The sequence below is a fragment of the Delphinapterus leucas genome, chromosome 18 (assembly GCF_059928025.1).
Source record: "Delphinapterus leucas isolate spDelLeu-1000000601 "Yukka" chromosome 18, BTC_Dleu_Yukka2, whole genome shotgun sequence".
Classification (NCBI taxonomy): Eukaryota; Metazoa; Chordata; class Mammalia; order Artiodactyla; family Monodontidae; genus Delphinapterus; species Delphinapterus leucas.
In genome coordinates, this window is record NC_143146.1 from 30316212 (window position 1) to 30339265 (window position 23054).

A 23054-nucleotide genomic window follows, 5' to 3' on the forward strand; every position below is an offset into this window, starting at 1 on the left:
GAGCAAGTAGGCCCGTGTGTCACAACTACTGAGCCTGTGAGCCACAACTACTGAGCCCATGTGCTGCAACTACTGAAGCCTACGCACCTAGAGCAACAAGAGAAGCCACCACAATGCAAAGCCCGCCCACTGCAACGAATAGTAGCCCCCACTCGCCACAACTAGAGAAAGCTCTCATGCAGCAATGAAGACCCAATAGAGCCAAAAATAAATTTAAAAAAAAAAAGGGCTTAATCCAAAAACTTTCTGTTGGTATCACACCAAACGAGGTTCACTGTACTTTGGCATCCTTCTTGAACTGTGAGATCCAGCTGGCTTTTTAGGGTGTTGGAAACCTTTATTCTGTGATCTCCATCATGGATTTCAAAATGGCCAGCTATTTACTCAGACAGGTAGCCACCTTGATCAATTTAGACATCGGCATCATTTTTTGGTGGCAGTTTTATATATAAGGATTTCTTTTTGCACTTCAACCTCTACCAGCAGGGAGTCTCGATTCCTGTAAGGAAGAGTCGTTAGGGGCTATAGCAACAAGTACAAACCCTGGAGGACCAGTGCTTACAGCCTCACTCGGTGCCTGGTTGTACTTTTACCACCTTGCTAAGTGTATTTTGCTTTACTTAGGTCTGTAATATGGTCATTTCTCGGCTCAGAGGACTTTTGAACTTGCTTTGATTTGTCACGGTGGACATTTCCTTTTGCTGCGCAAACTGCATTTCTTTCTTTTCATAATAATCTCTAATTTTGAGTCTTTGTTTGCACAAGATAACTTTTCTCAACCTTTTACCTTTTCTTTGTTGTTGCCTCTCTTTCTTCTGCTTTCTCACTGGCTTTTGTTCAATGAAAGCTACCATGTGCTTAATCTGCTGTATTGCATGTCAGCACTGCAGAGGCTCATGGCAAAGGCAGAGTTAGCCTAGAGCATAATGGGCTCAGGTTGAGCATAATGGGCTCACTGGGCTTCAACTTTGAAGGGCCAGATGAAAGAAATGGCAGAGAGAAACTCAACAAAGGTCTCAGCTTCCTTGCTTTATAACCCCAGATTCTGGTTTTGCTATTTTTGAGTTTCTCTAATGCTGATTTATGTTATTCTTTCATAGCTTCTATACTTCTTAATTTCTTTTAACTTATTTTGAAATATTAGATTTTATAGTTTCACATTTGGTTGCCATATCTTTTCGAAGTGTTTTTGTCATGGTTTGTGGGGATTTTATTCTGCCTCTTATTCTCCTTTTAATGATAATAATTTTGCATGGTACTTGGCCAAATTTTTCTATTGCTTATTTTGTAAATAAGTTTCCCTTTACTTTTTATGAGAGAGGAGGGTCCAAAGAGATGGATTTTCTAGCTTCCCTGTTCCAGGACTTCTGCTGCTGCTGTTTTTGCAAAGTAAGAAGAAAAAATAGCCTCTTTCGGAGATCTGCCTCTCACTGCCTTTTCTTTTCTTTTTTAAATAGGAAAGCAATGCATCACTCTTAACAAGGGAGAATTACTTTAAAACAGGGAGTATCATAATGGGTAGCTGAGAGAAGAGTGGAATTTAATCAAATGCACATATTGAGTTTAATGATCCAAAACAGATGAATAATTCTCCTCTAGAGTTATAGCCATAACCATAAAAAACACTGCCTGGTCTAAATAACTTTTTTCATATACATGAGAGCAAAGTGATGAGAAAATTTAGTAACTATATAATCCAGAGATGGTCCCACTGCTTCTCAGAGTGCTTTTAATTTCTCAGCCATCACTTTTGTTTCTCTCACCTTCTCCCTCCACATTTGCTGAAAATAAATTCCCTAGGCCACCTTTTTCAATGTTTTCCTTACATAATCTCAATACTAGATAGTCAGTTATTTGGCAAAGTTTTCTACGAAGCTACATGTTATTCAAGAATTTGTGTTGCATCCTCTAAAATTTTGTTGAGAACTGACTTAAAATTCCCTAGAGTTTGTCTAAAATACTTTATATACACATCATTTATTGGTTAGGTAATGACTACAATGGACATATAGTTTATTCATTTTTGTCTTCAACTTTTGTGTTGAACAGAATATTGTACTATTTATCCTTATACAGATTTGGGAATTCTTCAGACTGTTGTAACAAAACTGCCTATCTTATGACTATTTTCTCTTTGGGGGGGCGTGTTAGGCTTTCTGTGTTATAACCTAATAGAGTTTCCTTGTTGAGGCCATGGGCTAAGGTCATATTAAGGTAGATTTCAAGCAGGATCTCCTCTCAAAGGGAGAGATCCTTTCCATCATCAGGTACTTGGGTGAGTAGAGGGAATGAAGTCCTTAGGACTTAAGCAGGCCAGAGCAGGGTCTTGAGGGCAAAATGACTCAAGCTCTGTGTGAAGAGACTGGATAGACAATGAAGTAGGCTTAGCCCCCTTCTTAGACCTTACACCCAGTTTGCTCCTTTGAAGGTTAGTGGGTGCCTTGGTGGTAGGGTCAGTATCTGGCTAGGCAGGTCTCAGAATTGTAATGAGCTACGAAAAGTGTCCTCAAGTGGAACCGTGGAACATTTTCCTGGTTAGGAGGCAGAATTGTCCAAGGTCATGGACTCCCAGGGAGCTCTCTACGAAATCTGGTGGAACAGTGCCAGGAAAACAGGAGGGAAAAAATATTGAAGACTGTGGCTAAGAGTTTCAAGTGAGGGAGGAACAGGGAAAGATGCCAGATGATGGTGAGTTCGCCTGATTCAGCCCTGAGGCCCTGTACAGGGAGTATATACGCTGGGCAACCTTTTTCACGAGCCACCACGCATACTGCAGAGGCTGGCAGCTGCTTAAAGGAGCTTCTCTCTGAAGCATCCTTTCAGAACACAAGAGACTATTCGTAAACCTTTTTCATTCTTCTCAGTCCTTCCAATCTACCACTCCCCAGATTTTATTTTATTTTTCTCAGATGATCTCATCTTCATTTCACAGAGAAAATAGAAATCATCTAATGGAACTTTCTCAAATTCTTGACCCCACATCTACCAAATGAACTGCATCCACACTCATGTCCTCATTTTTTGCCTTTTTGATGGAAGAGATATGGTGCCTCCTATCTACAGACAGTTTCTTCACTTGGTTTCTGGATTAAATACCTCATTTCTTATAAAGAAATTTCATGTTCCATTCGTTGATTAACTGTTGTCTCTTTTGTAGATTCAGCTTCTCTCACTCCATTCATTTCTCCCCGCTAGCATTTTACTGTGCTCAATACTCTCTACCAGTTAAAAACCAACTAAATGGAACCAAACTGAAAAACAGACCCCTGTCCCCCACTCCCTCCTTCAGCTACTAGTCTTTATTCTTCTCTTTAGAGCCAAGCATCTCTAAAATGTTGCCTATATTTAGCATTTTAATGTCTGCATCTCTCATTTATTCTGCTTCTGCTCTTACTAAAAGTATGTTCTCTGTGGTCACCAATAACGTGCATGTGGCTAAAAATGGAATGGAACCATTTCATTCTTCACCTTATTTGATCTGTATGCAGCATGTAAAAATGTGGACCACTTCTTTTTTCACTGGGTTTCTATGACACCACATTCTTCCGATGTCTCTGGTTTATCCTTCTTAGTCTTTTTGCGTGCTACATTTTGGTCTGCATTTCCCTTAAATGTTGATGTTCTTCCGGGCTTCCTAGGCATCTTTCCTTCTCATTGTCAGTGCTCTGTGGTTGATGTCATCAGCTCTTCAGACTGAAATTATCATCCATATCATGTAAGAAAAATGCTTTGACATTGTGATTAGACATGAAGTTGTTGGAATCAAAAAGATTATCTTGTTTAAATAGGTCTATAAGGAGAAAGCCAAAATAAATGTGTTAATGAATCCTTATTAGCAATCGATTTCATGCTGATTGGGAACATATTACAGCATAGGTGTGTAGAGTCAATTCTTACAACAAACATTCTAACAGATACAGTTTCATGCAATGCTGATGTAATTCATAAATACATTATCATAACAAACATGAAAAACAAACTTTGTAGTATCTATTTTCTTGAGTTAATGTTACATTTTGGAGGAGATGATGATGACTATGACAATGATTATGATAATTCTTTTGTAATTACAAGTAGAATATCACAAAAAAGGTTCTCTTTGTCCTTCTCAGCAAACTGTCCAGAGATTCATATTTATGACACAGAAACTGCATATATAAATTCAACATGGCCTCCTCCCCACCTGGCTAGTGCTATACATTCTTCTGCATTTTTGATACCTGAATTATAAATGTTATTAAATCTTCTCCTTTACCTAAAACCTGTGCTACTTACTTTGCATTTGCTTGTCTGGATACACTCTGCCCTTCTCTCCCTTGCCTTATGCCTTGGAAAACTGTCCTCTGAGGACTATATCACTTGTGCCCCTTTGGCTTGTCCAGTGGCATGTATACCAGCTGGAGATATAGCACAAGAGGAGAGCAAGGTCAGGGCATTTCTTCCCTGCCTGCTCTGTGCTCTGTGCCATATCTCTGGCAGTAGCTGTGTTCCTCCCCAACTATACGTTCTGCTGGGCAGTGCCTCCCTCTAGGTTCCATTAACGCTGTTTCTTGGGGACTTCCCTCGTGGTCCAGTGGCTAAGCCTCCATGCTCCCAATGCAGGGGGCCCGGGTTCGATCCCTGGTCAGGGAACTGGATCCCACAGGTATGCCGCAACTAAAGATCCTGCGTGCCTCAACTAAGACCCGATGCAGGCAAAATAAATAAATAATAAATATTTTAAAACAAAACAAAAAACACTGTTTCCTACTCTTGACTTTTTAGTCATAGGTGTAATAATGTTTCCCCACTGCTGCAAAGCTCTCAGTGCCTTGGCATTCCCTGTCCTCCTCAGTTCTGCCCGCTCCTTGTTACTCCTTTCATTAAAGTCTGATTTGAATCCACCTAGGGTGAATTTGTTTTCTTTCTGGGAACCTGACTTTTATGATAGTGTTGTAAAACTAGCCCAGTGCTCTGCATCCTCAAAAGCACTTGTGTCAGCAATTTTCTGCTTCTGTTAAAGATTCTCATTGAATAACATTGTCACTTGGGGTCCCAAGATTTTGCTTATATTTCAACCAAAGCTGAAAGTTTGCATTTGTAATTTGGTATTTCATACGTGCTAATGATTCTCAAATTTATATCTCTAGCCCAGATCTGTCTCCTAAATTTTATTTATTTTAATTAATTAATTAATTAATTAATTTACGGCTGTGTTGGGTCTTCGTTGCTGTGCGTGGGCTTTCTCTAGTTGCAGTGAGCGGGAACTACTCTTTGTTGCAGTGTGTGGGCTTCTCATTGCGGTGGCTTCTCTTGTTGCGGAGTACGGGCTCTAAGCACATGGGCTTCAGGAGTTGCCGCACGTGGGCTCAGTAGTTGTGGTTCGCAGGCTCTAGAGCTCAGGCTCAGTAGTTGTGGCACACGGGCTTAGTTGCTCCGCGGCATGTGGGATCTTCCTGGACCAGGGCTCAAACCCGTGTCCCCTGCGTTGGCAGGCGGATTCTTAACCACTGAGCCACCAGGGAAGTCCTGTCTCCCTGGTGAGTTGAACCACATGTTCAACTCCTCTGATTTCTCTGCTCTGATATCCCACAGACACTTAAAATTCCAAATGTCCAATTCCAGTTCATCTCCTTGTATGTCCTTTGAGCAACTTTCTCAGCCTGTTCCTGCCTGTATAAAGTTAGGAACCCAGAAACTTATTTACGATTGAATAGTCATGTTCCCTATTAGTCCAGGCTGGCAGTAATTTTGCTAGTATAATTCCCTTAAGAACTTTGGGAGCCTTCTATATATCAGATGAAAGTTCACTCCATGCTCTAGAAGCCAAAGCCACACTTGTTTTCAAGACAGTCTTCTCTTTTTAGACTAATTTACTGCTACTTTCGGATCAGGCTTCTGTGGACCTACATCTTTAAGCTTTTGAGAAGCCATTTTGTTCAGCCCAAGAAAGCACCAGTTTAAATTCCTTAGAAGTGTTAGAAAAGTATCTTCTGGCCATAGTTTTGATTTTATCCTTTATCTTTAGGCCATATCTTAATTTGAAAATCTTTTACTTCCTTGAGAAGCTGGAAATAAGAGTTTACATTCCAGACTGGCAAATTCTAGCCCCTCTATAATCTCTTTAAATTTTGCTTACATATTGGTCAGTTGTTTTCAGAGCCCATCTCTTTCTTGAAGCTCCTCATACTTCAGCTAGTATAAACACTCTCAATTTTCTTCCTAGAAATCTCTGCTCAAATCCAAAAGTCCATCAGGTTACCGGGTGGACTATCTTTCAAGTCACTGCAGGTGATACTTTTACCACTATATTATATGACACGGGTCACTATTCTTTTAGCTTCTGTAGCAGTTTCCTCATCTTTTTTCTAGTCTCCTGCAATCATTTTCTTGCTATTTCTACTAAAGTTTTCCTTTTCATCTGCCACATGGTCTTGGAATCAACATCACATATTTTAGAGTTTTGTTATGGGATGATCCCAATTCTGTATACTGCATAATACTGTAGTTGCTTTTCCCTTGCCTGCATTTCTCATGTGAGGATGGCAAGTATGTTTCCAGTGCCTCGACCATAGTAGGTTTTCAATAAATATTACTTCATAAGTAAGTAAATTAGTTCTTAACTGTTAAAGACCCTTTAAAGGCATCATTGTAAAGTTTTATCAAATCTCAATTATCCTAGTAACTATTACTCTAGTTCGGCTATTTTCTCTAGTATAGTATCTGTTTGAGTACAGCCTGTACAAATATGAGTAATAGCTCTTGTTTGAACCAAAATTCTTCCACCTACAAAGTGTGACCCTATAAAAGATTCTTAATGTTTGTATGACTCAGTTTTATCATTTGTAAAATGAGGAAAATAGCGGTCCTTATCTCATACCATTTTTGTGAGGAACCTTGGTGGAGAGTGATTATTCAACAAATGGTGGCTATTATTATTATTTCATTTTTAGATCCATGCCTAATAAACTTATAACAATGGTTATTTCCAGAAAGAAAATGGGTATCTGGGGAAACGAGTGGAAGGGAGACTTACATTTTGCTGTATTTACCTTTTTTTGTAACATTCAAACTCTCTACCCTCTACATATATTACCTATTCAAAATAATTATTGGTTTGAAAAATATTACATGTATATTTGTTCATTTTAATCTCTATTATGTTAGTGGCTTGAGTGTTGCATTTTAAAATCAGCAAGGAAAATGTGGAATAATTCATCCATGACAGACTTAAAATAGATTTATTTTTAAGCTTCTTAGGGCCCATTAGAAATAGTAATTAAACAGGAAGAATTTTTACAGGGGGACAGTTTTATTGCAGCATCACTGTTGCTTTCAGTTGCAAAGATTTTCATTAGGTTCAAGAGAAAATGGTCAATAATATCAGTTGAAATCCATATAATTCTGAAGAGCATAAATGTGAAATTCCACTTAGTGATAAAGGAGTGCATAGTGCAGGAAGTGTTTAATCTCTCCATACTAATATCTTCATTCAGATATACAGTATTTCATAACTTGTGCTTGACTGCATATGCTTGGCTGATGTGGAGCTGTCTGGCCTGAAATTGTGCATTAAATAAATGTTCATTTTAACCCTATTTCTTTACATCCTCAAATAGGTTTTATGACAACAGAGTTTTTCAGAGTTTTTCACTCGAGGCACTTCTGAATTAGGCAGTAAGACAAAAATGGGTATTGTAAAATTATGAAAAAAGCAAAAAGCTGCTTCCTCTGCAGAAATTTTTAACCTCTGGAGAGACTGGTTCAAGATGGCGGAGTAGAAGGACATGCACTCACTCCGTCTTGCAAGAGCATCAGAATCACACCTAACTGCTGAACAATCAAGGACAGGAAGACACTGGAACTCACCCAAAAATATACCCCACATCCAAAGACAAAGGAGAAGCCACAATGAGATGGTAGGAAGGGTGCAATCACAATAAAATCAAATCCCATAACTGCTGGGTGGGTGACTCACAAACTGGAGAACACTTACACCACAGAAGTCCACCCACTGGAATGAAGTTTCTGAGCCCCACGTCAGGCTTCCCAACCTGGGGGCCCAGCAACGGGAGGAGGAATTCAGAGAGAATCAGACTTTGAAGGCTAGTGGGATTTGATTGCAGGACTTCGACAGGACTGGGGAAACAGAGACTCCACTATTGGAGGGCACACACAAAGTAGTGTGTGCATCAGAACCCAGGGGAAGGAGCAGTGACCCCATAGGAGACTGAACCAGACCTACCTGCTAGTGTGGGAGGGTCTCCTGCCGGGGGCTGGGGGAGGGTGGTGGTGGTGGCTGTAGCTTACCATGAGGACAAGGGCACTGGCAGCAGAAGTTCTGGGAAGTACTCCTTGGCATTATTCCTCACAGAGTCCACCATTAGCCCCGCCAAAGAGCCCAGGTAGGCTCCAGTGATGGGTCGCCTCAGGCCGAACAACCAACAGGAAGGGAACCCAGCCCCACGCATTAGCAGACAAGCAGATTGGAGTTTTACTGAGCTGCCCACCAGAGCAACAGCCAGTTCTACCCACCACCAGTCCCTCCTATCAGGAAACTTGCACAAGCCTCTTAGATAGCCTCATCCACCAGAGGGCAGATAGCAGAAGCAAGAAGAACTACAGTCCTGCAGCCTGTGGAACAAAAACCACATTCACAGAAAGATAGACAAGATGCAAAGGCAGAGGGCTATGTACCAGATGAAGGAACAAGAAAAAACACTAGAAAAACAACTAAATGAAGTGGAGATAGGCAACCTTCCAGAAAAAGAATTCAGAATAATGATAGTGAAGATGATCCAGCACCTTGGAAAAGAATGGAGACAAAGATCAAGAAGATGCAAGAAATGTTTAACAAAGACCTAGAAGAATTAACAGAACAAACAAACAGAAGAATTAAAGAACAAACAAACAGAGATGGACAATATAATAACTGAAATGAAAAATACACTAGAAGGAATTAATAGCAGAATAACTGAGGCAGAGGAAAGGATAAGTGACCTGGAAGACAGAATGGTGGAATTCACTGCCATGGAACAGAATAAAGAAAAAAGAATGAAAAGAAATGAAGACAGCCTAAGAGACCTCTGGGACAACATTAAACGCAACAACATTCATATTATAGGGGTCCCAGAAGGAGAAGAGAGAGAAAGGACCCGAGAGAATATTTGCAGAGATTATAGTCAAAAACTTCCCTAACATGGAAAAGGAAATAGCCACCCAAGTCGAGGAAGTGCAGAGAGTCCCAGGCAGGATAAACCCAAGGATAGACATGCTGAGACACATAGTAATCAAATTGTCAAAAATGAAAGACAAAGAAAAATTATTGAAAGCAGCAAGGGAAAAATGACAAGTAACATACACGGGAACTCCCATAAGATTAACAGCTAATTTCTCAGCAGAAACTCTACAAGCCAGAAGGGAGTGGCATGACATATTTAAAGTGATGAAAGGGAAGAACCTACAACCAAGATTACCCGGCAAGAATCTCATTCAGATTCGATGGAGAAATCAAAAGCTTTACAGACAAGCAAAAGCTAAGAGAATTCAGCACCACCAAACCAGCTCTATAACAAATGCTAAAGGAACTTCTCTAAGTTGGAAACAGAAGAGGAGAAAAGGACCTACAAAAACAAACCCAAAACAATTAAGAAAATGGTCACAGGAACATACATATCGATAATTACCTGAAAGGTGAATAGATTAAATGCTCCAACCAAAAGACACAGGCTCGCTGAATGGATACGTAAACAGGACCATATATATGCTGTCTACAAGAGACCTACTTCAGACGTAGGGACACATACGGACTGAAAGTGAGGAATGGAAAAAGATATTCCATGCAAATAGAAATCAAAGGAAAGCTGGAGTAGCAATACTCATATCAGATAAAATAGACTTTAAAATAAAGAATATTACAAGAGCCAAGGAGGGACACAACGTAATGATCAAGGGATCAATCCAAGAAGAAGATATAACAATAATAAATATATATGCATCCAACATAGGAGCACCTCAATATATAAGGCAACTGCTAACAGCTCTAAAAGAGGAAATCGACAGTAACACAATAATAGTGGGGGACTTTAACACCTCACTTACACCAGTGGACAGATCATCCAAACAGAAAATTAATAAGGAAACACAAGCTTTAAATGACACAATAGACCAGATAGATTTAATTGACATTTATAGGATATTCCATGCAAAAACAGCAGATTACACTTTCTTCTCAAGTGCACACGGAACATTCTCCAGGATACATCACATCTTTGGTCACAAATCAAGCCTCAGTAAATTTAAGAAAATTGAAGTCATATCAAGCATCTTTTCTGACCACAACACTATGAGATTAGAAATCAATTACAGGGAAAAAAACGTAAAAAATACAAACACATGGAGACTAAACAATACGTTACTAAATAACCAAGAGAACACTGAAGAAATCAAAGAGGAAATCAAAGAATACCTAGAGACAAATGACAATGAAGACATGACAATCCGAAACCTATGGGATGCAGCAAAAGCAGTCCTAAAGGGAAGTTTACAGCAATACAAGCCTACTTCAAGAAACAAGAAAAATCTCAAATAAACAATCTAACCTTACACCTAAAGGAACTAGAAAAAGAAGAACAAACAAAACCCAAAGTTAGTAGAAGGAAATAAATCATAAAGATCAGAGCAGAAATAAATGAAATAGAAACAAAGAAAACAATAGCAAAGATCAATAAAACTAAAAGCTGGTTCTTTGAGAAGAGAAACAAAATTGATAAACCATTAGCCAGACTCATCAAGAAAAAGAGGGAGAGGACTCAAATCAATAAAATGAGAAATCAAAAAGGAGAAGTTACCACAGACACCGCAGAAATACAAAGCATCCTAAGAGACTACTACAAGCAGCTGTATGCCAATAAAATGGACAACCTGGAAGAAATGGACAAATTCTTAGAAAGGTATAACCTTCCAAGACTGAACCAGGAAAAAATAGAAAATGTGGACAGACCAATCACAAGTAATGAAATTGAAACTGTGATTAAAAATCTTCCAACAAACAAAAGTCCAGGACCAGATGGGTTCATGGGTGAATTCTATCGAACATTTAGAGAAGAGCTAACACCCATCCTTCTCAAACTCTTCCAAAAAATTTCAGAGGAAGGAACACTCCCAAACTCATTCTATGAGGCCACCATCACCCTGATACCAAAACCAGACAAAGATACTACAAAAAAAGAAAGTTACAGACCAATATCACTGATGAATACAGATGCAAAAATCCTCAACAAAATACTAGCAAACAGAATCCAACAACATATTAAAAGGATCATACACCATAATCAAGTGGGAATTACCCCAAGGATGCAAGGATTCCTCAACATACGCAAATCAATCAGTGCGATACACCATATTAACAAATTGAAGAATAAAAACCATATGATCATCTCACTAGATGCAGAAAAAGCTTTTGACAAAATTAAACACCCATTTATGATAGAAACTGTCCAGAAAGTGGGCATAGAGGGAACCTCCCTCAACATAATAAAGGCCATATATGACAAACCCACAGCAAACATCATTCTCAATGGTGAAAAACTGAAAGCATTTCTTGTAAGATCAGGAACAAGACAATGATGTCCACTCTTACCACTATTATTCAACATAGTTTTGGAAGTCCTAGCCATGGCAATCAGAGAAGAAAAAGAAATGAATACAAATTGGAAAAGAAGAAGTAAAACTGTCACTGTTTGCAGATGACATGATACTATACATAGAGAATCCTAAAGATGCCACCTGAAAACTACTAGAGCTAATCAATGAATTTAGTAATGTCGCAGGATACAAAATTAATAAACAGAAATCTCTTGCACTCCTATACACTAATGATGAAAAATTTGAAAGGGAAATTAAGTAAACACTCCCATTTACCATTGCAACAAAAAGAATAAAATACCTAGGAATAAAGCTACCTAGGGAGACAAAAGACCTGTATGCAGAAAAGTATAAGACACTGATGAAAGAAATTAAAGATGAAACAAACAGATGGAGAGATATACCACGTTCTTGGATTGGAAGAATCAATATTGTGAAAATGACTATACTACCCAAAGCAATCTACAGATTCAATGCAATCCCTATCAAATTACCAATGGCATTTTTTACAGAACTAGAACAAAAGATCTTAAAATTTGTATGGAGACACAAAAGACCCAGAATAGCCAAAGCAGTCTTGAGGGAAAAAAACCGAGCTGGAGGAATCAGACTCCCTGACTTCAGACTATACTACAAAGCTACAGTAATCAAGACAGTATGGTACTGGCACAAAAACAGAAATATAGATCAATGGAACAAGAGAGAAAGCCCAGAGATAAACCCACGGACCTATGGTCAAGTAATCTATGACAAAGGAAGCAAGGATATATAATGGAGAAAAGACCATGTCTTCAAGAAGTGGTGGTGGGAAAATTGGACAGCTACATGTAAAAGAATGAAATTAGAACACTCCCTAACACTATACACAAAAATAAACTCAAAATGGATTAAAGGCGTAAATGTAAGACCGGACAATATAAAACTCTTAGAGGAAAACATAGGAAGAACAATCTTTGACATAAATCACAGCAAGATCTTTTTTGACCCACCTCCTAGAGAAATAGAAATAAAAACGAAAATAAACAAATGGGACCTAATGAAACTTAAAAGCTTTTGCACAGCAAAGGAAACTATAAACAAGACGAAAAGACAACACAGAGAATGGGAGAAAATATTTGCAAACAAATCAACGGAGAAGGGATTAATCTCCATAATATATAAACAGCTCATGAAACTCAATATTTAAAAAAAAGACCAACCCAATCAAAAAATGGACAGAAGACCTAAACAGACAACTCTCCAAAGAAGACATACAGATGACCAAGAGGCACATGAAAAGCTGGTCAACGTCACTAATCATTATAGGAATGCAAATCAAGACTACAATGAGGTATCACCTCATACTAGTTGGAATGGGCATTGTCAGAAAATCTACAAACAACAAATGCTGGAGAGGGTGTGGAGAAAAGGGAACCCTCTTGCAGTGTTGGTGGGAATGTGAATTGATACAGTCTTTATGGAGAACATATGGAGGTTCCTTAAAAAACTAAAAATAGAATTACCATATGACCCAGCAATCCCAGTACTAGGCATATACCCAGAGAAAACCATAATTCAAAAAGACACATGCACCCCAATGTTCATTGCAGCACTATTTACGATAGCCAGGTCATGGAAGAAACCTAAATGCCCATCGACAGAAGAATGGATAAAGAAGTTGTGGTACATATATACAATGGAATATTACTCAGACATAAAAAGGAACGAAATTGGATGGACTTAGAGACTGTCATACAGAGTGAAGTAAGAAAGAAAAAAACAAATTTTGTATATTAACGCATATATATGGAATCTAGAAAAATGGTACAGATGAACCTGTTTGCAAGGCAGAAATAGAGACAGATGTAAAGAACAAACGTATGGACACCAAGGGGGGAAAGTGGGGGGGGGGGTTCGAGGGGTGGGATGAATTGGGAGATTGGGATTGACATATATACACTAATAGGTATAAAATACGTAACTAATAAGAACCTGCTGTATAAAAAATAAATGAAGTTTAAAAAAAAAGACAATTTATGAAAAAAATAATTGGTAAGCTGGACTTCATTCAAATTAAAAACTCCTGCTCTACAAAAGACAGTATCAAGAGGATTAGAAGACAAGGAATTGTTTTCTTCAAGGCTGTGAGAAAACGGTTGCCAAAGACACATAAAGTCTGTTACACAAAATACGCAAAGGAACCTGCTATATAAAAATATAAATACAATAAAATTAAAAAATAAAACTTTTTTAACCTCTGTAAGTAACTGATGCTGTTCTTTGGCATTCAACAGAGCTCTAAACATGTTCATTCACCAGAATTTTATTAGTCACCTTCTTTGTGCCAAGCACTGTGCATTTGATTAGCAATCAGTTGCTATGTATTGTGTTCATTTTCTACAACATTACTCTCATTACCTGCTTAGTTTGTGCCTCAATTTCCTAATTTAAAAATGTCACTTTTATAATTCTTAATTTATAATTCTGTCAAGAGTATTAAGAAGTAGCACCTATATTAGGGGTGTGCGCTGAAGTAAATCAATAATTACCTCAATTTTTGTGAAGGCACCTTAAACATTGTTAAAAGACAAGGTGCGGTTAATTTCTTTGACTATTCCATGAGTGTTTGAAAAAAAATCTGTATTCTCTCTTTTTGTTATGTCCAAAAAAATAATGAGAAACTGGGAGAAATATAGAAAATGTATGCTGAAAAAATGTTACTATTCCTAATATGGAGAGATTCTATAATTTGGCCCTAGTTTAAAAAATAGGCAAAAAATAATAATCACCAAATCCTTCAAAACAATATAGATAATCAATAGATATGAAAATATTCTTCCTTGCTGTTCCTTTCTATTGTTTTCCCACTCTTTATCTTCCTGATTTCTGGACTTAACTTTATTCCTTCTTATTATTTCCTTGGGTTTTTCCATGTCATTTTTTTCTCTTTTTAGTTAAATTCTTAGTTTATTTGTTTTTATTTGTTCTTTAATTAATTTTGATAAGTGTAGTTTAATCAATACATTTATCTGTATTCCACAAGTTTTGACAGAATTCCTTTTTAAACTTAACTCCATATCTTTAAACTTTTCTCTTATAACTTTCTTTTTAGCCAGGATTATTCAATACTCTGTTTCTTACTTTCCCGATACGTGGATTTTTAAACCTCTGTTTTTGATTCTTAGTTTACCTTGAATAATAATGAGAAAACATGTATATGGTAGCAATTCTTTGGAATTTATGGGTTTCCTGGGTGACACAGTGCATAGTCAATTTTAGCTTTCTTCACAGGTGCTCTATAAAAATTTTGTATTCTCTACTCATTTATTCATTACATATATTTAAACTGTTAATTACGTTATCAAAATTTATAAATTTGATTATATTTAATTTATTTAATCTTATAGTATATGCGGATGATTTGTTAAAGTCACCAGCTGTTTATTTTTTCTGTCATTATTTTAGTTTCTGTTTTATGTGGCTGAGAGCAATTTATTTAGTGTGCATGTGTTTAAAAATAAAATCATCTTCTTAATACTTGCTGGCAAATATTTCTTCATGACCCCTTTCATTAGCCTTAAATTCTATTTAATCTAACATTGAAACCACGACCCTGATTTTCTTCTCATTCATGTGTGCCTGATATATTTTCAGTTTATTTTCAATGTTTCTATATCCTTTCTTTTAAACAATTTTATTTATTTATTTTTGGCTTCAGTGGGTCTTTGTTGCTGTGTGCGGGCTTCTCATTGAGGGCTTTCTCTAGTTGCGGTGAGTGGTGACTAGTCTTCATTGCAGTGCGTGGGCTTCTCATTCCAGTGTCTTGTTGCGGAGCACGGGTTCTAAGCACGTGGGTTCAGTAGTTGTGGCTCATGGGCTCTAGAGCGCAGGTTCAGTAGTTGTGGTGCATGGGCTTAGCTGTTTTGCAGCATGTGGGATCCTCCCAGACTGGGCTCGTACCTGTGTCCCCTGCATTGGCAGGAGGATTCTTAACCGCTGCGCCACCAGGGAAGCCATATCCTTTTGTTTTCAAAGTGATTCTGTAAACAACACATTCCTGGATCTTTAAGTCTTTATCTTTTGGTCTGTTAGAGTAACTAACTTACATTTATTATAGTTACTATATGGAGTTACTGTAGCCATACTATTTTAAGTTTTCTAATTATCACACTTTAATTTTGTTTCCTTTCTTTTCTTTTTATTCCCTTTCCTTTCCTACTGGATAGATCAATACTCTACTAATTTGAAAATCATATATTTTACATCTAGTTTCCTAGCAGCTATCCTTTATTTATTTCCTCTCTCTTTGTCTCCGTCTCCCAAATTTGGGAAACTTTTATTTTATTTTAGTATGAAGAGCAAGAGAAACTGACTGAGAGCACATAGTATTCCAAATCTTTTCCCTTTGCAAGGTTCTTAGCTTTTGAAACCTGAAAGCTAAGAATGGACTCTTTTGTTATCTGTGTTCTGCTGTGTCGTCATTTCCCTGGATCAGTGAAGATGCAATGCCCTGGCTGCCTGGGCTGGGGGAAGGTCACGGGGAACAAGGAACAATAAGGGGAAAACCCTGATAGTATCTCAAATTGTTATTCGGTCACAAACGCTTGTGCTCTGTTTACTATCTCCACTCAGAACTCCACCATGATTTTGAAGAGGCATTCTATTATTTTCTAGTATTTTATCATTAGCTAGTGGATATATTTAGTACATTTACATGAAATTATATAATTAAATCATTTGGTGTATCACCTCTGTGATAGTAAAATAACCTCTTAATCTTTAGTTTCTTAAATTCTCATTTGCCATTTATTCAATTCAATTCATTCATTCACTCAGTACTTATTAAGACCCCATTAAGGGTCAGCTATTGTGTTTTCTGCTGGAGGAAAACAGAGCACAAAACAAATAATCCCTTCTCTCAAGATGCTCTCTTTGTGGTGGGGGACACAGACAAACTACCCAGTAATTATAAATGTAATGAGAGCTATAACAGTGAAATGTATTTAAAAAAAGACCCAAGAAGAGAGGGCCACTAACACTGACTGGGGAAGTAAGAAACAACTTCACAGAAGACATGATTCTTGACTTGGGTCTTGAATAATAGATAAATGTTTCCATAGTGAAAGATGGGGGAAATTCAAGTTGTGGGCATTAGGAAGCAAGAGCAATCGGGGAGAGGAAGAAGCTTAGGAAGCCCCATGAAGACCTGAGCATGAAATGCATCTGGGAATGGAAAGGTTGTCTGGGTGAGGGAGTGGGGGAGTGAAGAGCAGCAAATGTAAGACTAGAAAGATTCGTGCTTTGAGCTTTAGGAAATGTATCTTCATTTAAAGATTTTTAAGCGGGAAGAAAAGTAGATATTGGGGGAGGGTACAGAATGGAAGAGAGAGATAGAAAGAGAAAAAAAGAGAGAGTACATTTGTGCTTGGAAGCAAGGAGACAAACTAAGAGATTGAGGTGAACCTTTCCAGTCTTATACACTAGCTCAGGCCCTTATACTTCTCATGTAGTATATAGTTTTTAAACTAGGATTTGAATGTTAAAACTTCTAATTAATGCTAACAGCATTATAATATTGGGATATTAGAGGAGCACTTTTTAAAAAAATAAGTGTTTACTTTTGGATATCATAGTAGAGGTGGCTACAAGACTATTCAGGAGATATTTCTTGCAGATTGTTAGAAATGCTTTTCATGAGCATATTCTTTGGCCCTTTTTTGGGCAACAGTGGGGTTGAGAGTGGAAGGGTTGGGGGTCAGAGGATGATTTATTGCCCCACCATTTAGTAAACATCATAGACCTGCATATTCAGTGTAATAGCCGGCAAACATTTAAAATTGTATCATCCTCTTGTCTTTTTCTAAATTCAAGTAATCAAACTATAATTGAACACTTTTTTATGTGCATGCAATTCTCTAAGCTTCTGCAGGTGATACAATGATGATAAGAAACTAATAGCTTACCATATAGTTCATTCATGCAATAAGTCAAATGTCTAAATGATAATAAAGCAAGTTATATAAGATACAATATATACTGTAGTATAATAACCTTATCGGACAGGATAGGATAGATTTACAACAAGGTAGCAGACAACTCCACAATCCCAGTGGCTTAACAAAGAAAAAAGTTTATTTCCCACTACAAGAAGTGTGCTGTGTGCCTGGGAGGGTCTCCAGGACAGCTGTCCTCTAGGAACTGGCGCAGCATTCTGGACTGCTTCAATCATGAGGAACCTCCATACTGATGTTTCCATAATGACCACTGAAGGGGAAGCGTGGGGATGGACAGCACGAGAGGGCTGGGGCATTGATTATTGGCAATTAAATGCTTCTACTCAAAGATATGACCCAAGTCACCTCTGGTCACATTTCACTTCTAAAACAAGTCTTAGGATCGTGCCTGCCTTCCCGTGTGTCAGGATGCAGAGAGGATCAGGTATTGGTAAACAGTAATAATGCTCATTAATGCACAGTAAGCAAAACATCACAAAAAGGTTACAAAGAGAGGGCTAAGGATGTTCCAGAGCAGGAAGCAATCGCACTTAGGATGTCATGTAATAAAAGACAATTCTTCTGTGTTTCTGTCAATAAGTAGATGTTTATTGCATCACTTTCTTTCACCAGTAAGATATGGCCTGCTGGGGCTCCAGATTCATTCCTAGCTCCCAAGCTGGTTGATTTGGTAGAACCCACAAGACTTCCATGCTTTCCCCAGATCTCTGTTCTTTTCTTTCTTTTTTATAGATCTCAGATATGTGGCCTAGGGAAATAGGATCTATATAGGAGTTTCTGGCAAGGTTTTTGCAAGGTTTCAGTCACATTCGGACAACTTTTCACTGCTTTTTAAAAAAAAAAAAAAAAAATTTATTAATTAATTTATTTTTGGCTGTGTTGGGTCTTCGTTGCTGCGTGAGGGTTTTCTCTGGCTGCAGCCATCGGGGGCTACTCTTCGTTGCGGTGCGTGGGCTTCGCATTGTGGTGGCTTCTCTTGTTGCGGAGGACAAGTTCTAGGCGCAGGGGCTCAGTAGTTGTGGCTCGTGGGCTCTAGAGCGCAGGCTCATTAGTTGTGGAGCACGGGCTTAGTTGCTCCACGGCATGTGGGATCTTCCCAGACCACTCCGTGTCCCCCGCATTGGCAGGCAGGTTCTTAACCACTGTGCCACCAGGGAAACCCTTCAGTGCTTCTTGAAGACATGGTTCTACTTTGCACAAAAACGTGGTGGTGTGAGTAAACCGAATGAGTGAATCTAACCAATTAATAATGTCTTTATCTTGGAGCTTAAATTCTATCTATACGGGAGCCATCAGGGTGCACCCAGAAATTCTGCATGGTAATAATGGGAATTGATTGTAGTGATATTACATATAGGATAAAAAATAGTCTCAAGGCTTTATAGACAGTGAGAATACCATTAAAGGAAAAAAAATGAGAGAGAGAGAGAGAATGGGAGAGTTTTCATTTTTCCTATGAGCCCTTTGGAGAAGATTGGGAACTTTTTTTTTTGTTTGTTTTTGTTTTTTTTTTGCGGTACGCGGGCCTCTCACCGCTGTGGCCTCTCCCGTTGTGGAGCATAGGCTCCGGACGCGCAGGCTCAGTGGCCATGGCTCACTGGCCCAGCCGCTCCGCGGCATGTGGGATCCTCCCGGACCGGGGTACGAACCCATGTCCCCTGCATCAGCAGGCGGACTCTCAACCACTGCGCCACCAGGGAAGCCCGAAAATTGGGAACTTTAAAGGTCTTTCCCACTTATTTTTGTTTACCTGTTACCTAACTCTTAATTATAATTTAGTAAGAGTAAAAAGAATGAAAGTCCAGTTTGCTAAAAAGAAAAAAGAATACTTCTCTTTCTGCTTTAAAATTAGAATGATTAAATTATCCCTAGAATGTTTTTTGAGTTCCCTGGAAATATATATTACTACATAAAAAAGGGTGCGAAATCTCTACACTAGCTCTGAACTGGGTAAATACAATGAATAAAATGTATTGGCTGCACTAAAAGCTATGACGATTCATGTTTGTCATACCATGTTATATTTTAAAGGGAAATTGGAGTTAAAAATACTTGATCGTGATTCTGTTCACCGCTCTGCAGTTTACATGTGAGGCTGTAAACCTTACAGGTGAGGCTGTTTCCTCCCTGAGCAGTGGTGAAGCAAAAGGCGTAAAGAGATATTCTTAAAAAGATAGTTCAGGAACACTATTGACAAGGAGTGTGGGTCGCTTTTGACCCGAGCAGTAACTGCTGATCAGCTGTCCCAGGGCAGGGCGTGAGGGTCGTGTGGTTCTGAAGATGAGGCAGGAAAAATGCGCCCCTTGGACCGGGACAAGGTAGAAGCACCGGGGAAGTGGAAGTTTTGGGGCCCTAGGAAGATTTGGAGCAGTTCCTGCTTCCAGTCATCCGTGGGGTGCGGGAGGATATGGTGGCTCTCCCACGAGAGTGTACCTGAGGACCAGGAGTAAGTTGTGGAAGATGGATAATATGCTCATGCAGATAGAAATGCAGGTGGAGACCTCGGAGGAGAAAGCCTTGAATCACCTTCAGCATCCCAGTGGGGAAGCTGATGAGCGAGTGCCAGAGTTGTGCCAGAAGGTGGAGGAGAAAGCCAAGGCGATTGCGAAGATGGCAGATTTGATGGTGGAGCTGGTTTGGCAGATAGAGAAAAGCAAATCGTCTTGAAGGAGGGTTGGCTTTCACAGCTGATGGACTCTGGTCAGCTGGTAAGGATGGGCGGATACCTGGAAGAAACTGAAACCGCTCATTTTCTCTATTCAGTTTTTGTATGTTTTTTACTCCCATGTAACAATGTCCCTTAGGGTCAGTGGCTGGTGACCTTGATATGGGTGTAGATTGTCAAATGTATTTGGTTCCTAAAAATAACTTTCTTTTGAGAAATACTCTCATAAAGGAAACAGGGCTTAATCAAAACTCGTTTCAGTTTATTTTTGTTACTTTGCAGTGTTTTGGAAATGTTGGGCATGGCCTTGTATTTTGGTGTTATCATGTGACCTGATTGTTTTCTGGAACTTTGGAACACCCGTGTGAAGACTTGGGGTCAGAAACTTCCAACTTTAGAGGTGCAGTGGAAGGCACTACTTGGATGTAGCTGGTGAAGCAATGTAGGAATGAGATTGCTTTGGATAAGACTGGGAAAAACCAAAAGAGAGTTGGAGATGGAAGACAGTGGGCACATGTTTTGGAACTTGAATACCTCTGTGAGACAAAGGAGGAGAGCTATGTTTTGTGGCATATTGTCTCGTGTTTATTGTATAACCTGTCAGGTGCGTTTATTTAGACAACCTATCTGACCCTAAACGACAAAGAAGTTTGAATAGGGAATGATGGAGCGCGCTTTACTATTGTAATATCCTCACACATTACAGAGGTTTAAGAGTATGGCGTCAAAGAGACAATCTACCAAGAGCCTTGAGAGCCTGGAGAAAGGAAAAGGCATATCAGGGCCCATAAAGTCCCTTCTAGGTCACCAGGGCAGTAGATCTGCCTAGGATTTGAGGTCAAAATCAAACATGTAACAAGTGTTCATTTGCCTTGAAAAACCAAGACCTAAAAAGCCTTAAAAATTTTTTTTCTTTTTGTGCAGATGACCAAAGCACCTATGTGTGTTAATAAAAAAATCATAAATAAATTTCTTTTGAAATGGAAAAGAAATTTCATCGTAATTTCGTGATTTAAAACACGAGTTTTTTTTGGAGATTATTAGGAAATAAGATTCAGAAATTATGATGCAGGCTTTAGAAGGAATTGAAACCAAGCAAATATGATTAATTAAAAAAAAAAAAATCCCAGCGCCCCGTTGAGAGTGGTCTCCTCTCCAGGGGGCAGCAGAGACGCCCAGAGGAAGACGGAGATATCGGTGACCCGGGAGATGATGAGTTGGTCCGGACAGTGCCGGCGCCGGGCGCAGTATTGCTGCCCGAGGGGCGGGTTGGAGGGGCGGTCTGGGATCGCGGCCGGAGAAAGAGGCGAAGAGGTGACTTCACAGATAAGCTTTTATAGGCACCACTCTCCGCCCGCCGGACGGGAGGCGGGGTGGCAGCCCGATTAAAGAAGCAGCCTGGAAGGAAGGAAGAAGCGAGGGAGGGACGGGAACAGTTGGAGGAGGAGCAGCGAGCTGGGCTGCGGCGACCGGAGGAGGAGCGGCCCCCGCGAGGCCACGTTTTGTTTTTGTTATTTTCCATCGAAATAGTTCTCGCAGGCCCTCCCAGAGAACCGATCGCGCCGAAGCCCGGGAGCCCCGACCTTCCAGGTGACAGCTGGTCACCCTGGTAGGAGTCAGCTCCGCCCCAAGTCACCCTCTCCGGCGCACAGCCCATTCCCCCCGCCCTGCCTCCCAGTGCCCGCCCGGGGCGAGCGCGGCGGCCGCAACGGCTCTGCAGCGCTGGAACTGGCGGCGACCGGCGGAGGCGCGGGGCCCTCGGCGTTGTCCTCTGACCCAGCGGAGCCGCGGACGAGGAAGGGGGAAGTGCGGCCCCAGGCTCGATCCGGAGAAAGGAGGATAGCGATTTAACCCGCCCTCTCCTGCCAGTCCTGCTGCCGGGCGCTCCCCGGGTGCCCGCCGCCAGAGCCTGGGAGCCGCGCCCGAAGTGCCGCATGGGGCAGGGCCACTAAAGCGCGGAGTTCGGGGTTGCGCCGAGGCGGGCGCAGGGGCCCAGCGCGGCTGTTGGCACAGTTTCGGCGGCGCCTTCAACGCGAGAACTGGGGGCGCGGCGCGCCGATCCGGCCGCCTCCGTGCCCTCGGGAGGCGCGAGTTATGGAGCCCCCCAGTTGCCTTCAGGATGAGCCGTTCCCGCACCCTCTGGAGCCCGAGCCGGGCGCCACTGCGCAGCCTGGCCAGGGGAAGCCGGGAGACAAGAGGTTCCGGCTGTGGTACGTGGGAGGGTCGTGCCTGGACCGCAGGACCACGCTGCCCATGCTGCCCTGGCTCATGGCCGAGATCCGCCGGCGCAGCCAGAAGCCCGAGGCGGGCGGCTGCGGGGCGCCGGCGCCCCGCGAGGTGTTCCTGGTGCTCAGCGCGCCCCTCCTGCGCTGCGTGCCCGCGCCGGGCGCCGGTGCCGCTGGGGGCTGTGGCCCTACGGCCGCGCAGCCCAACCCGGCAGTGTTCATCTTCGAGCACAAGGCGCAGCACATCTCGCGCTTCATCCACAACAGCCACGACCTCACCTACTTTGCTTACCTGATCAAGGCGCAGCCAGACGACCCGGAGTCGCAGATGGCCTGCCACGTTTTCCGCGCCACAGACCCGAATCAGGCAAGACCGCGGCTCGGAGGCACGGGGGAGGGTCCATCACACCCGGGAGAAGTGGCAGGGCTGCAGGCGCTGGGACCCCACGTTAAAGACCGACTCTGGTCCAGCTGCTGGCGCGCGCCTTCCATGTGGCGCGCTTGAGCGCAGGCTGGTCCCGCTCCTGGGACCCCGAGTCCGGAGCT

At 40.9% G+C, this 23054-nt stretch overlaps 1 protein-coding gene and 1 pseudogene across 7 annotated transcripts in view; both read left to right on the plus strand.

The window, feature by feature from the left end:
* TBC1D4 (TBC1 domain family member 4) overlaps positions 1-23054 on the plus strand; it is a 247029-nt gene that overhangs the window by 11915 nt on the left and 212060 nt on the right. For 2 of the 7 annotated variants that reach the window (XM_022577034.3, XM_022577028.3), the window contains exon 1: positions 22372-22875. The exons of the other annotated variants lie outside the window; for them this stretch is intronic. In XM_022577034.3, the coding sequence (XP_022432742.1) occupies positions 22378-22875 (498 nt within the window). In that variant the 5' untranslated portion in view covers positions 22372-22377. Of the gene's footprint in view, positions 1-22371; positions 22876-23054 lie in introns of those variants that run through there. 7 annotated transcript variants of the gene reach the window in all.
* Positions 19913-20285, plus strand: LOC149746840 (MORF4 family-associated protein 1-like; annotated as a pseudogene).